This window comes from Parasteatoda tepidariorum, chromosome 4 (genome assembly GCF_982258835.1).
Source record: "Parasteatoda tepidariorum strain Cologne lab strain chromosome 4, Ptep-v5.0, whole genome shotgun sequence".
In the NCBI taxonomy this organism is placed as follows: domain Eukaryota; kingdom Metazoa; phylum Arthropoda; class Arachnida; order Araneae; family Theridiidae; genus Parasteatoda; species Parasteatoda tepidariorum.
The window spans coordinates 66,916,710-66,933,811 of record NC_141758.1 but is presented as its reverse complement, the minus strand read 5'-3'; the positions used below and the strand labels follow the sequence as shown (position 1 = coordinate 66,933,811).

Sequence of the window (17,102 nt, the reverse complement as noted above, 5' to 3'; positions counted from 1 at the left end):
ATACTATCGAAATTAACCATTAACTTGGAATTTTTGTAAATAAGTAATTTTTTTAATTTATATAATAGGAATTACCCATATTAATTAAGCATCATTGGCGACAATAATAGTATGGCGCTTGTTTACGATTAATCTATACGAATAAGTACCTGAACTCCATAAATGTTGCTTTTTGTAACATAATGGCTTACTTTTTAGTATTTCAATATGCATCTATTACATTACTTAAATGAACTGAGCGTCAGCATTAACACTTTGACTCAGAATTTTCATTAAATATATTTTTTTTTCATTATTTCTTTTTATTTATTCATGTCAGGATAGGTGAGAAATAAATTTAGAAGTTTAATAATATTTGGTGAGATGAAATATAACGTGAAACACCATGTCTTTTCCTGCATAAAAAGTCAAATATTTCAAACGCGGTTCACTTCCAAACAATTTAACTAATATGCAGTTATTTAAATCTTAGCGAAACAGTTATTTATAATTGAAACTTCTTTAATTTACAAAATCATTAATACATTTTCGAATATGAATCAAAAAAAGATTTTTCCAAACTAATTATTTTGAATTTTATATTTCAGTAAAATATATAATTCCGTAATCTAACAAATATTTTTTATCAGCTGTTTGACTTTTTATTTTTAAAGAGAGAATACCAAAAAAATATATATATTCTTACTAGGAATTAAAAGGCCAGAGAAAAAGAAAAGAGGGACAGCGGTTAATAAAACTGAAGTAATTTTCTACGTTTTTCCTAAGCAAATTAGTACCACTTTCCCATTAATTTTGCCTTTCATTGCAAAAGAATTTTTTTTAAATTTTAATTACCGCTGTTTTTAAATTATTTACTATACCGAAACACATTTTGACAGACGTGACAAATTAAATACGTGATTTCAGATAACTTTAGAGATAATTTGGTGACATATTGCTACCACGTAAATTTTTTTTTCATTGTTGTTGTTTACGTCGCATTAAAGCTGCTCAATGGGCTATTGGTAACGGTCTGGTAAACATTCCTGACAATCATCTGAAGACATGCCATCACAATTTTGAACTCTGCCGAGGTGAGGCTCCCTTCGCTTCGATAGACCGACGACATGCGCCTGAAGTCAAGTACTTACGTATAACATTTTAACGAGAACCAATACCTCATACCCTCGGTCACTTCACAGATTGATCCAAGTAGTTTTTCACCCGCACGCTGACAGCGGCCAGATATGCTCGACTTCGGTGATCTGCTGAGAACGTGACAACAATCAGTCAATTGCGGAACTGTTGTTGATTGAAATTATGACGTAGCGAGAAAAAAAAACTAAATAAAGTACAAGCAATAACTCTTTTTTATTGTTATTAAATAGAGCTATAAAGTATCGATGATGTTATCTTTAAGATTTTTGAGGAAACAACGGCTAAGGCTTAACCAGTCAACCCCGCTTAAAGGAATATCATCAGTTCCAGCCAAATCTATGCAATTGAGCGGGTTATTCGATTAAAAGGATAGTGCAATATTCTATCCTAAATTTCTGCGAAATTTTATTTTTAATGGTATTTAATGCAAATTATAGTGTTTTGATTAAATAAACTTAGTTTTATGATCAATAAACAATTTTGATTAATAGTATCTGTGTTAGTATCATAAAATATAAATGTCATTTAAAGTTATATAAAAATAAATCAATATTAGTGAATAGTATAATATATAAGTACTAAAATATTATTTGATCCCTTCCGAAAAAATCTATAATTGAAGACTATTTTTATACCCGTTTAATTCGTCAATTTATCAAAATTAAATTTTCCCTTTCAGTTTCTATTAAGACTTTCATGAATAATTGCGTATTCCTCTCAAACGCATAGTCAGATTATTTATTTTAAATTTTTTTTTTCTAACCTCGTCTTGAGAATTTCCAAATTAATGAGCTATTTTAGTTTGGAATTTTTTTTAATATATCGTTTCCCAGATTCATTGCCCCCCCCCCTCGATTAAGTCAAATCCATCCTTTTCTCGCTGAACTTGCAATCATTCTCAGAGTTATTCTAGATTAAGCAATAATTATTCTTACTTAAGAGAAAGACACACTGTATACTGATTTGTTACGTTTTTGAAATTTTTTCTTATGAAAGCTAATAGCGCACCAGGAGGGGACCACAAATCTTGACTACAAAACAAATCACTCTGTACCTTTTTAAAATTCTAAATGATGTGTAAGTAAGTACAATTTGTCTAAAGTAAGAACTCCCCTATTCGTCTGGACCTGTGGGGGTGACTATGGTAACAAGGTATAACTATTTCAAATAGGGGTGTGGGTCACTATTTAGGATATATTTTGTCTCTGGTGGGGGAGAGAAAGGGAATCATTTTTCTTCATATTGCCCTAAAGCAGTGATTCCCAAAGTGTGGTTCCCAGAACCTTTCTGGTGCAAAGGCAGTTCCCTAACCCCTACACAGGCCGGTCGGCTAGCTACCTTCCCTGGAATACGCTATTCTTGTATCCATAGCAGCAGACGGCCTCAGACCATGTGGCGGGGGGAGTTCTTAGCTTAGACAAACTATAAATACTCTGTTAAATTCTGCATCCATTTATAATTACATTCATGTTTTTAAAATATAGGAAAAAACAAGTGAGTGCGAGTGAAAAGGACACATAGCCTCTAACATAATTGGATATAAATAGGAGAACAGATTTTAAATTATCTTAAGTTAAAGCTAGACGCCCGGTGGCTGAGTGGTAGTGCTTTGCGCTCCCGTGCCACCGGTCCTGGGTTCGATCCTCAGGCCGGGCAAGGTTGACTCAGCCTTTCATCCCTTAAGTGGGTAGACAAATGAGTACCAAGCATGCTTGGGAACTAAACACTTGGGGTTCCGCGTTCGGCTGACCACCTAACTGGAACATCTGCTCCTGTACCCCAGAGCCCAATGTCAAGAAAACTGAGATGGGCCCAGTAGGCCTTGGCCCCCTAGGGGCTGTCGCGCCACTGAGTTTAGTTTAAGTTAAAGCTACATTTTTTTCCTTCGGCGTAATTTAGTTAAGCTAAGATTATAAGAAGTAAAATTATGACAGCGGCAGTACCTATAGAGTGGGGGGATCTCTCCCCCCTCCCTATATATATGTGTGTGTGTGTGTAACATAAAGCGCTTCAACTAATCTTTTTATGTTATTCCTTTGTCGAAGTCTTTTTCTTAATTTACTATTCTAAACTAAACGCTCTTGCACTTTAATATTCACATCCTGTCTTGTAATCTACTTTTGGTTACTCGAGTAACAGTTTTGATTTTTCCCCTTATTTGAACTGAGAGAAAGACTTTTTCACTCGCCTTATTTAAAATATAGATTTTGTTTTATAACCGTCGTTGAACAGCCAACCCAATTTTAGGTTTACGACTCCTAATGTTCAACTCTGTAACCTTGTAATTTTGAACAAATTCAGAAGACAAGGAAATTTTTGTTTCAGTACCCTCAGAGGTATTGATTTGTTATAGGAACATGGAGGACTTTGCAACTCGATAGATTTAACTTGCATCAGTCACCATTTACTACACGGGCAGTCTTCGGCCGGCTGTGGATGAACCCACGAACTCTTGGGCATGGGTTCAGTGCCCTACTATCCAGGCCTATAATAGATAGATTTTATTTTATTTTATATCCGTCGTAGAACAGCTGATCCAATTTTTGGGTTTACGACCACTAATGTTCAACTCCGTAGTTTTGTAATTTTATAATTAAAAACTGGAAAGTTCCGCCCCTTGTTTACGTTGCTGATCAACCCTCATGGTTGCTTCTCATTAATCATTGCGGATTAAGAGATAAAAAACGTTTATTTCCATAAATTACGATCGAATTGCTATTTACATTTTGAAGATGACTAAATTTAGACAAAACAATAAAATTGGTACCAATCAAAAAAATTGGAACATCCTGTAGAATTAATACTCAGTGAAGATGGAACCAAGGGAAAGAGTATTCGCCTCCGAATGAGGTGAACCAGATTCGAATCCCAATAATGGCTGGTCGATACGAATTCCGCACCCGGCTTGCACCTACTACAGTGCTGACGCAAAATATCCTCCACGGTAGACGGATTATAGGATTTCGTGGTTTTTTTCTTCGTGTAACGCAAACGCGGGTTAGTTTCAATAAAAAAAATTTCCCAACACTTGATCCAAGAGTTCCCTTGTCTTCTGGATTGGGTACAAAATTACAAGGCGACGTTGTTGAACATTGGTAACAGTAAACCCAAAATTGGGTCGGCTGTTGAACGACGATTATGAAATAAAATAAAAACCACGCGCTCCAATCACAATATTTTTCAGTAATATCCCGATTTTTTTTTTTTTGAGAGTCAGATTTAAAGCTCTTAAATATTATTACTTAAACTGCATAACATATTTGAGTTTGGATGGAGTTGGATGACTGCATTCAAATCATCCTATTACAATCATTGTTGTCGAAACTGGTTGTCGTAATAATTTCATTTAAAAACAATAAAAGGTTTCAACTTAAACAGGGCATTTCATAAAGTTCAACCTTAATGTATATTTTTAGAATCCTAGATGAAATTTAAGTAAAAAAACGAGTACACACATTAAGGGTCATAAATTAATATTTAGGCAAGGAAAAAAAAAATCAAAATTTAATGAATCACGACTGATGAAGGTGGGATTGACTAAAAACTTGTGATTACTTGAGTAAACAAAACTTAGAAGGCGATTAAAACTTAACACGTTCGTGTGTCATCGGCCATTCAAACTGGTTTTCTATTTTTCATACCGCCTATTTACCAATTAATTTAACTGATACGATGAAGTTGTCCTTTTTTCTCCTCTATGAAATATCAATTTGCAGCTTTAACAACGTGTTAGATGTAATTACAGAACACCCTGTATGATATACAGTATTTTACGTGATTATTAATTAGGTAATTTTCACAATCAAATTTAAATTTTAATAAGATAAATAGCTTTTCTAATACCTAAAATTTAAAAATATCATTTTTTAACTTCTTGTAATTACTACGTCTCTTCAAAATTATGTTGAAAAATTATGATGTTAAGAATGATATAAAATGTTTCATACCTTTTAAAATACACTTATTTTTATAATCATTAATGAATAAAATACAAATAATATTTAATTCTTAAAGGTTAACATTCAACATTAGTTTTGGACAAATAAATTTTACTGTAATGTGAAAATATTTTTAAATTCTTGAATTTAACTTCATAGATACGACGGAAATGCGAATTGTCATAGCATTTGTGCTCATATTTTCGACCGCTCTTTAGAATGAGCTATTGTAAAAAGTTGCATAGATTTTACGAAAAAAAGAACTACTTAGTGTTCAAACGATATTGAGGAGCATTAAAATGTCGAAGGCACTCTGGAAAAAAAAAAAGTAAATAAATAAAATTCTGCTGCTTTTATCCTTGTGTTTCATACTAGGTTTATCAGGCATGTTGCAAATATTGATGAGCTTTCTTTAATATCATTGATGTTTGGAACAGTGTAGTCGATTCTGGTAATGCTGTCATTAAACTATAACTGAAATTTCATCTAGAAAGAGTCAGTCCAGTTTGAGCTTTATCCTAAGCACACTTCTCTTCAAATACAATTAATTCATATATAAAACGTAGCAAATCAAAATTGAAACATTATTTATTGATTACCAGTTAACCTCACTATTTTCCTTAGCAATAAGCAATGAAAACTCACCACTCATGCTCTAAGGAAAATCTTTTTCAATGGTGCATTAGAGTTCAAACAGCGATTTTACAAATAAACAATTAAAAATAAATAATAAAAAGTATTGTTAAATTAATGGGGTATGCCTTTTTATTCTATGCATGAATCATGGGGATAAGTATAGGCTTACAGTTTGCGGGTTGCAGCCCAAGGATAGTCAAAGGGTCATCTAAGAAATGACAAAAATAAATAAAATAAAAAAAGCTATTATTCAATAATTTTTTTGAAAAAAAATGTCAAAATTCCAAAACTGCTAAACAGTATGAGAAAGAGCCTCAGTGCAGATTATACATAAAATGCCAATTCTATACATGCAAATAAAATAAAAATTATATATATATATTTTTTTTTTTCATGAGTAAAAAATTAACTAAATATTTAACAAATCTCATTTTCTGTATTAAATTTATGAAAATTTATTTTAGCCATGATAAAAAAATGAAAAAAAAAATTATATATGTGTAACATGCTATGAAAAAATGAAACTTTACTTTACTTGTAGCTTTTTTTTAAGACTATGTACAAAAGCAGCTTCTTTTTTATATTAGGTTTTATTTCATACCAAACTTTGAGTACATTAACATTGATACAAATGGTAAATAAATTAAGAATTTAATATACTTTTTATGACCATTTAAACTGTAGTTGATTTAGACTAAGAAGAAATAATACACTTCTCCATTTGATTACAAAACAAGAAATTATTATTTTAGGCTATAAAGTAGCAGTAACCATGTAAGCATAAACAAATACTGTTAATTCAAATAATAAAAAACAATTTAATTCTATTTACTTAAGCTGATTTGAAATGAGATCCACAATCCCTTAAGATGTTCTTTGGTCTCTTTATGTTTCTAAACAAAGCATAAAAAATAAATGCCCTTTTAACATAAAACGATAGTTGTACTGTAAAAAAAATTTCTTCCTTCATGTTTCAGCATTCATACATAACTTTTTCAGAAAAAAAAATCTATCTATATATATATATATATATGCTAGCAACATTTAGACCAATTTAAATTAGATATTCATTCAACACAAAACAATCCTATAAAAAATTTTAAAAAAAACTTTGATGAAATAAAAATTAGAGTAAATTATTTACACTTTTTAATATTGTGTTCAATAAACAAATTTTGTGTATTATAAAATCATATTATGATTGTGAGAAATAGAGACACTTTTTTGAAAAGCCATACAATCTCCGGTACACAAAAAAATATATGAAAACAGACACGAAAGCCACACATCAATTAAAACGAAAATGTATTAAAATTCATCTGAAAGTAAGATCCAGTCAGTAGTGTTACATCCTTTAGAACTGCTCTTAGAAGATATTAGAGGGTATGTTGTAATTTTGCAGTACAGCCAATGGTGGATACGATGTATTTTAGATGTAAATATAAACTACGAAGAAGTTAAGATACGTTTTCTACAGCCTCATGGACCCTCACTGTCATACTCGTACCCACAGAAGCCTTTGATATTGAAAGTAAATAAATCACAGATCATTTAGAAGGTTGAAGTACTAACAACAACATGTTAAGATTTTTTCATACCGTCTAATGAGATAAAAATAATTAACAAAAAAATAGCACTACATCATTCCTAACTATTTCATAAAATTTTATAATGCTTATATGTTTAAAAAATTACTAATTCTGTTCATAACATATTGTAACAGAGTTAATAATCATAATTTTAAAATATATTTTCAATGAAATAAATGTTATTCATATCTTGTAACTATTTCACATATTTTTTGCATATTAAAAGGTAAACCATTTTTTAATAAGAAAAATATAATACACTTTAGGCTTTTTACTCAGTTTTCCATGCATATTGTATAAAATGTCTTAAAGGGGAAAAAAGTTGTACAGCATACCACTTTCAATTAATAAAAATTTTGGTTTGCAATAAGTAATGTTTTTTTTTTTTTTTTAAATTTCAATTTCTATGCTACAAATTTGAAAGGTGTAGAAGAATGTTGTAGTTAAAAAAAAATATTTCTTTCATAATTCTTTGAGACCACATATCACAGGTCAAATCAGGTTGCTTTGAAAGTTAACCTAGCCTCAAAAAGTCATATAAGGTATCAAATGAAAGGTTTATTGCAATGGTGTTTCAAATCTTTTTTTAAACACCATTTACTTTCCTCTAAAGTAAAAAAAAAGTAACTTATAAAATAAAAGTTCTTAAAGTAACTTTTTTTAAGTAAAAAAAAAAATACAGTTATTTATATGTATGCAAGTTAGTGGTTTTTTCAGTGAAAATTTTATTTTTTCAAGTGTTTATAACTTGGACAAATTTCAAATTAAAAACTGTTCGAATTGTTTACTTTATCATGTGTGCATGTTCCACCAAATTTCATTAAAATAGTAGGGGGGTCAGTTCAAAAGTGATTGATATATTGTTCAATGACTCATTATGAAATTTTTCCTTTACTAATATTTCTTTCTACTTATTATATAAATATAATTCAAATTTTAAAGGATCTTTATGATTGATAGTTTCTAAATCAAAAAATAAAAAATTTTACTCTTATATGCTTCAAATAGAGATTTTTATATATTTATTATTTGATTGTTACAAAATTGTTTTTCTAATAAAGCAGTGGTAAGTTTAAAAAAAGCAACATTTTTATACTAGCCACTTGATGCACATTTGACCTAACTCTTAATACACAGCAGTAAATAATATGTAATCAAAAATCTAATATATCATCATAAAAGTAAGTAGTCAACTATTCGAAAATAAATTTCATGTAACATGAATTTTTTTCATTTCCAATATTATTGTTATTTCCACAGAATTTTTATCATTTCAATATTATTGCTTATCATGATGTGCTTAGATTCACAAATATATTATTACTTTTCATTACTTCCAAATAAATATATAATAATTGATAACCACATAAAAATTTTACCGATAATTTTTCTCTTGCCATAGTTTTATTAACTAGCGATAATTTTATTTTATTAAAACTGCGGGTTACAAATTCATTTATAAAATGTTAGAAGTAGAAACACTTTTAATGTCGAACAAACATAATATATAAACACTTAAACATCAATTTGAACTTTACTCCAGAATTATTTTTTGTGTTACAATTATAATGCTTAATAATTAAGTACAAATGTTAGGAAATATGCATAGGATGGTTAGACATTACATGGCATAATTATTCTTTTAATTTAGATCCGAATTTTCTTTTCCTTACAACAGAACGTAAGAAAATTATATAAATATTGCAGCTAAGCTTTTATAAGAGAATACTTAATTTAAAAGTATTTAAGAGCACCCGTTAACATACTCTTAATATCAAAATGACATACTTTTATTTAAAAACAAATAATAAACATAGCAAAGAAAACATTCATTTTTATTGTTACATTTATAAATATCTAAAAATTCGAAAACATTTTCGCCTAATTTCTTTTTTAAACATAAATCTCCTCTTTTCCAGTGTCTGTTTACGAAATAAATGTAAACACAATCCATCAATGAATCAATTGTTTTATCACACCAAATACGAGATTACGCGAGAACACAGACAGGCGTGCACAAAATTATTGAAATTTTTATTTTAATTCACAATAAAAGCGATAACTTCCCAAATTCTTGCAACCATGAGTGATAGTCAACAGCCAATCACACTGCGAAAAGCCCATTGATCCGACGTTATCATTTCCTTGTTGCCATTCTGTAGTAGAAACTATGGTTTAAAATTAGTTACCAATTCCTTAAAAGATAGAGACCCTAGGATTTTATCAAGCTTCAATTGTATAAACGAAATGCTGGGCGCGTTCCTTTATTCGCACTGGTTGCAAACTGGAAACTAGTTTGAAACGATCACGTGATCGTACTGTTTTCCGTTTCGAACCATATTTTAGGAACGATCAGTGCGGAACTGTGGTTGCCAATAGCAACCAAGACGCTTTTCTGCCGACTGTTCCGACTACACCGCATTTTGTAAGGAGTTGTAAACTTTATATCTTATGAAATAGTTGAACCTCACGCTTTTATTTTTTAACAGTTGATTTTTTAATAATTTTATCAGTTTTTCTTCCTATTTACTATATTTTATGATGAATCGAGAGTTGATAAAAGCTTTTCTACTGTCCTCAGTAAATCAAATCTCAGACATGATGTTTGAGGAGGAGGACGAGGACGAAGAACTGGCTCTACTAAGGCTATCAAATGCTAAAAGAGAAAACAAGCGTATTTGCATAAAAAACTATGTGGAGGATGTTGTTCGTCATTATAATAACCGAGATTTCAAATCTCATTTTCGAATGGATAGATCGACTTTTGAAATTTTGTTCAACCTCATTAGTAAGGAGGAAATTCCTGGACCTGGAAGACCATGCATTCCGATGGAAAAAGCCTTATTGTGTGTTATTTGGTTATTAGCTAACCAAGAAAGTTTTCGGTAAGTTTAATATTTTTTAATTCAACTAAATTGCTTTTCTTATTATGGTGTTTATTAAGTCATTTTATGAACTATTGCAGCTGGTTTCATCCAGAGTTTACTGTTATGTTATAAATCTTTGTTTCTTATATTTGCATAATTTATTAAAATAAAATATCACCTTCTTCAGCAAATTTTTTAAAAGCAATAAGATTTTAATTCAAATGTTATAAAAAATAAAGTTTTTTTTTTCCTTTCAGATCTATTGCTGACAGATTTGATCTGACTAAATCTTCCCTATTTAGATGCCTTTTAAAGGTATCCTATATTTTGGAAAAGATGGCTCCAAATATTATTACTTGGCCAGATCCTGTTGTTGCTGAAAGTGAATTTCGTGAAATAAAAGGCTTCCCTGGCATCATCGGTGCTATTGATGGCTCCCATATAGCAATTAAAGCTCCGCGAAAAGACCCCGAAAAGTATTATAACAGAAAGGACAAGCATAGTTTGATACTTCAAGCTGTATGCACAGTTGACTTAGTGTTCACCCATGTATTTTGCTCTTTCCCCGGGTCTGTACATGACGCAAGAGTTTTCAGAAATTCGGAAGTTTACAACGAGATGATTGGAAACCCTCGTTATTTTCCCAATCATACTCATCTCGTTGGAGACGCAGCATATCCGCTGGGACTAAACCTCTTGGTACCCTACAAAAACAATGGTCATCTAGGAAGGAGACAAATCAACTTTAACAACAGATTGTCTTCAAGTCGGGTTTGCATTGAACGTGCCTTTGGGCAATTAAAAGGCAGATTTCGACGGTTGATGTATTTTAACATCGACAAAATAGAGTACCTCCCTCTATATGTTTTAAGTTCATGTGTGCTGCACAACATTTGCATAAAGCAAGAGGATTTTGTTGATAATATGAAAGATCCTAATGAACCAGACAATAGGGATTATGAAGAAGCTGATGAACCAATAACAGCCAATAACAAAAGGGACTATATTTGTGGCACTCTGCCTTAAATTTTAAATAATTTGCATATTATTAATTAATAATATTTTCTATATTGTTTGAAACAAATAGAAAATATTATTAATTAATAATAAGCAAATTATTATTCATTAATAGTAATAATAAATATTTTCTATTGTCATCTTTTAAAACTAATTCACGGATACAGTTGTTTAATAATAAATATTATAAGATTAGCTCAAATTTAAAATACAATCCCTAGTTAAATTATTGGACGCACTTAAAGATTTTAAGAAAAATCTTAATTATCAGGTGATATTAGCTTAATTGTTTTTACACGGTTCAAACCGGTTTTCACCTGTTTCCATTCATGTATCAATTGGTTAACATTGTAATGCAATACGTTAAAAATAAATACAAATAGGAATTTTTTTAAAAATCTCCTTAATCAAAACCCCATTACATGTATGTTTATATATAAAAGATTTGCATATAAACTTGTGCTAAACATGTAATTACCAAAAGCCTACTGTGCATCTAATAATTTGATCTAATTATTACAATATAATACCTGATAATTAATATTCTATATTTATATAATACATCGTTGAATTTATATATCATCTCAATTAACCAATTGGTACTCGAAGGTAAACGAATACATTTCAGTTTGTCTTGAAAAAACAATGAAACTGTATAGTATCTCCTGATTATTGAGATTTTTCATAGAATCTTTTAGTGTGTCTAATAATTTGGCCAAGGACTGTTTTAGTAAATCTATAACATTAAAATTTTTTTAAGAAAAAAAATTATTAGCTTTATTTAGAATTTTAAACTACATATTTCTTTTTGAGAATTCTGATATCAAAAGAAATTTGATTATGCATTTTTAAATAGTTCTTTACACAAATATTAAGTTATGTTTTACTATACTCTTCAACATATTAAGCATTTTAAAAAATTCAGGAAAAATTCTCGAATTTTTTTTGCTTTCCAGTTTTTACTTATTTAAATAAATAGCTAAAGAATGAATACAATCATTTAAACTAGATTTCAATTATTATCTGTTTAAATATTTTGATGCATATATATTTTTTTTGAAAAAGAAAAAAAGTTTCTTCTGCTTGGATTAGAATGAACTATTTCTTCTAAGGTGGTTTTTACACTCGAAGGAACTTGCCATCACTGGTGTTAAATAATTTGAGTAATGTTTCATGTAATTAGCCATATTGTCTCTTAGAACCGTTTTTAGAAATTTGTTAAGAAATGGAATTTTTGAAAGATTTCAGGTTTCTCAGGATATATTTTCATCTACTAGTTACATGCATTTGCTGCAGCCAAATGTTTAAATAGGAATGCAGTGTTTATTCAGTATTTTATTCTTTTAGTTAAAATTTTCTGTCACAATTGAAAATAAATTTATATTGTATGTATGCAGTATGTTCATTTTTATTACTCATCTGAAGAGGCGATATTTTCAAACACAATGTCTTTATTAATGCAAAAGAAACTTTTTTTATTCCAACACAATTTGTGTTTATTAATGCAAGTAAAAGAAAATGTAAAAAAAAACTTCTAAGATTCATAAGATATTGATTCTATCAATTGATAATGGTACATTTCAAAGGGACATCTGAGGGAGCAATTTATATTTTGAATTGGGGATACAGTTGCCTAGTTTAAAAAAATTTATTTGGCTACATTATTTTAGTTAGTGGAATCTTAGGCAATATGTATTCTGACTAATGTTTGTTGAGGAAACTAGTGTTAAGAGTAATAATTACTTACAAGTTATCACCTAGTAAACCTAGAGCAGAGGTCGCCAAAGTGGTCTATATAGACCCCCAAGGGTCTATTTAACAAAAGCAGGGGTCGATCCGAATCGGAAGGGTCAGTTGTGGGTCGAAAAAAGAAACAGTTCTCAATGCGAAAATCACACATACCTAATTAAGTATGTAAAATTTGTGAATTTTTTTTATAATTGACTCAATATCAGTTTCTTTATAAAACATAAATTAATAAACATATTTATTGGGGTGAAACAAGTATGTACGTACCACCGCGCAGTGGCACGAACTCAGCGCATAAGTCATATATGCGCTTGTCCAAATGTCACATGCGACGAGCATTGACGTTACAAATGCAAATATCATACGCAGTTTCAACTATCTTTGCAAACTGTGTTGAATATTTGCAGTGTCATTATTAAAACTTTTATAGTTTCGGATAATTAGTTATTTCGATAAAACCATTCGCTTAGTTTAGATATCAATTTTAATTATCAATGCACAAAAAAGAAGGTAAGCATTAATGATATGGATTAGTACAGCCCGCGACAGAACTATAGCACACTTTGTATTTTTTTTTTTTACGAAAATTACAAAATTGACCAATTTTGACGAAAATTAAAATTGAACAATTTTGAACCCACTATAGCGAACCTTGCAAAACAACACCAGCCCCACCTATCATATTGATCAAGAAGCAGTAAATCTTTAGTTGCTTTACTTATTATATCTACTTATGCATAATTACTTATTATTTAATAATAAGGTATTTAAATTTCAATATTAATATAATTTTCATAAAACTACTGTTACATAATGTACTATTACTTTAATAAATGTTTAAAATCATAAAATAAATGTACAAACATAGTATCTAATAGAGTTTTATTTTAATTAACAGAAAATTACTTTTGCGGGGGTCGATGGAGATTTTGAAAAATTATATAGGGGTCGATAATCAAAAAAGTTTGGCGACCCCTGACCTAGAGGAACACCGTAAGAAATACAAAATTTATAATATATAAAAAATACATTAAAAATTAAGCGTTAACAAAGTTCAAAGAATTATAATTTTTAACGAACCCAATTACAATAAATCTCCAACTACTTTATTCTGATATAATTTGGCTTGCATAAAATATTTAAAAATTTTCCATTCTTTTTTTCTCACAAAGATGAAATATGATTAATATGCAGATAAATGTATTCAGCTCACTGGATATTCATTGCCTGACCCAATAAAAATGAAAACTGTCATCCATAAATAACTGAACTTATACATACCTAATTTTACTGGCTTTTCATGAACTAATCTAAATACAGACAATATGATAAAAAAAAAACCACATCAAGCACTCACTATTTAATTATTAAGAACAAAATTATTTATTTTGCACATACAAGTGGAAAAGAAATTAAACATAAATGAAATTAAACAATAATAAATTAATTCAACTTGGAAATGAGCTCTTTTAACAGGGAAAGGAATTCTTTGTTTTGTTCCATCCTTTCCCTGTGCCGTCTCTCACAACTTTCCCTAAAAAGAGCAAAATAGTGAGGCTCTTCCTCTTCACGTTTTCGCTTCGGTGTAGGATTCGGCGTTCTAGTTGGCTCATCCTGAGCCGTAGAAGGATGGTGAAGGAAGGAAGGGGGGAGATGGGAAGAAGGGGAACGTGAAGAGGATTCAGCTCCTCTGTCTGAATTAGATTGCACAAATCCAGACAGGGAAGATGAAGCAGAGACAGGGTTGATCGTAGGTGCTTTACAAAACATTGCATCTAATTCTTCGTAAAATTTACAAGTTATGCGCTTGCTACCGGAAAGCCGGTTATTGTCTTTCACTTTCCGGTAACTGGACAACAGTCCCTTGATCTTGTTGTCGCACTGGATATGACTCAATTGATATCCGTGCTTCCCCATAGCTGTAGCAATTTCAGTCCATACTGTTTTCTTCTTATTATACTTAAAGCGCTCCAGCTTCTCCTTATATATAGAGAGCAAAAGCAGTGTAGCCGAATTGCTCCATGCAAATACATTTTTACCTTGCAACAGTTCACCTGTTTCTCCTTCTGATATGTTACCAGACTGTTCAACGCTACCAGACAATAGCTCGTCAGGATCAGCCCAAGAGTCTGTAAAAAAAAATTTAAAATTAATAACAAAACTATTTAAAAGTCTCAAAAATTTTAAGACTAGACAATAATTGATGTATATAGGACAAAAACTTCACCATTGGCAATTTTTTTTCTTAAAAAAAAAAAAAAAAAACTTTTTGGTGTAACACCCCTATCCCGTAGTATAATTCTTCTCACTACGCCCTGAATGAGCACATAAAGGCTACTGGCCACGAAAAGGTTAATCTGATTTCGCAGACATAGTATTTTATCATCAAAGACATAGTATTGTACTGATGTAGAAGAATTCTATCAATGTTCTTATTGGCTTTTAAAAAAGTATATTAGCTATTTAGATTGTACATGGTGAAAAAATCAAAACATTAGCTAAATGAGAAACATACCGCTAAACGGTAGTAAATTCGGCCTGGATAGACCCCAGCAGTATAATATGAATTATAATTTCGTCTCAAATTACATATCAACAAACTTTTTATTACCACTCCGAAAAATTATCCTGGAAAAAAAGTAAATATTGGCAAGTGTGTTGTTAATAATACATAATTCAATGACTTTTCTTCAAAATAAATTAAAAATTTACTCGAAAAACTTATGATTGTGATGATACATCAAATAAATCGAGAAAATTATTTACTACAATTACTGATGTGCTTGTACAAAAAAATATTTTTCATAATTACAAAATGCTGAAAAAATGTACTTACAGATTTTTAACCTTTAAGATTTAATGTAACTGGTAAAAACAATGCCAACAGAATCGATAATGTAAAATAACATTTTCAAACATTAATATACGAAAGGGTTTGATGGTAATATCAAATCAACATGCTTAATTTATAATAGTGCTCTCTTTTTTTTAAGAGAGTTTCATATTATTGTCTGAAACAAATTTAACATAAAATCATAAACATCTAATTAATTTTCCTACAAAATTTTTATAAATCATACCTATAAGTATATTTATCATTAACTTAAAAAATTCACAGACGGAAACGAGCGAATAACACGTGCCTAAAAAATTCTTATTAATAACAATGAAAAGAAATTAACTTACTAATTTCAAATAATATATATTAAAAAATACATAATCACTCTTCAACAGAGTATCATAGGTACAAATATATGCATAATAATAAACATTGGAAGTTAATATTTATTATCTATTCCATGATCATCCTTAACTTTTAGTACGTAATTTACCTTATCATTAACATAATTCTTTTATTATATAACATACCAAAAGTAAGAGAATTATTAATAGATTCACTTTGTTTTGGGCAATTCTTCACATGTTCTGTAATTTCGTCTTCTCGGCCTAAAAGCTTGCAATTAGAACACTGATGATAATACTGCATTTCACCTATACCACTGCCGGCCATTTTTAATTTGTATTCTCAACAAGCACACCGACTTTCAAACTAGTGCACTTCGTGCGACACTAACCAATTTCAGTTCGAATAAAAAAACGATCAGTTTCGCACTGGTTCAAAACTCGTTTAATTTTGGAACGACTGGTGTGGAACCAGTGCACTCTGTGCGAATAAAGGAACGCGCCCGCTGTATCAAATGCATTTGCGGATGTTTAGTAAAGGCCATATCACACATAGGGAAAATTCGTTCAATTCAACCATCAACTCAACCCCAACTTCAACTTTCTGTTCAACTACTACCTGAAACAGTTGATAAACAGTTGCCATGCGGTTGAAAAGAGTTCATCATTGATAAACGAGTGATTTCTTTCTTTTTAGGCGATTTAGCGCTTTATACATAGACGGATAAAAATTTTCATCGAAAGACTCAGCGCGTGTGGTAATTAAATTTAATTTAATCGACATCAATGGATCCTTCCTCAGCAATTTCAAGTTTGATCATTTACAGTTTGGTAAAGAAAAAAAAAAGATAAGAGAAGGACACTTTGGAGTAAAGCATGACGCTTATGAAGACAGAGATTTGGCTGATAGGAAAATTTATTGAGAGAACTGTTTGTTTTCATTTGTGCAATCTTTGACATAAAAGTTAAAAAACATATAATTAGTT

General features: G+C 30.1%; 1 protein-coding gene across 2 annotated transcripts; it reads right to left on the bottom strand.

Annotated features, from left to right (window-relative positions):
* Positions 1–14,292: 14,292 nt before the first annotated feature.
* Positions 14,293–16,640, bottom strand: LOC147811027 (uncharacterized). Of its 2 annotated transcripts, none has more exons than XM_087161267.1 (2): positions 16,303–16,640; positions 14,293–15,062 (listed from the first exon to the last, which is right to left on the bottom strand). In XM_087161267.1, exons 1-2 carry the CDS (start codon positions 16,442–16,444, stop codon positions 14,377–14,379), a joined length of 828 nt encoding a protein of 275 aa, XP_087017393.1. In that variant the 5' UTR covers positions 16,445–16,640; the 3' UTR covers positions 14,293–14,376. The 2 variants fall into 2 exon arrangements, with proteins under 2 accessions (XP_087017393.1, XP_087017394.1); XM_087161268.1 differs by having other exon boundaries at positions 16,333–16,640.
* Between the last annotated feature and the right edge of the window lie 462 nt (positions 16,641–17,102).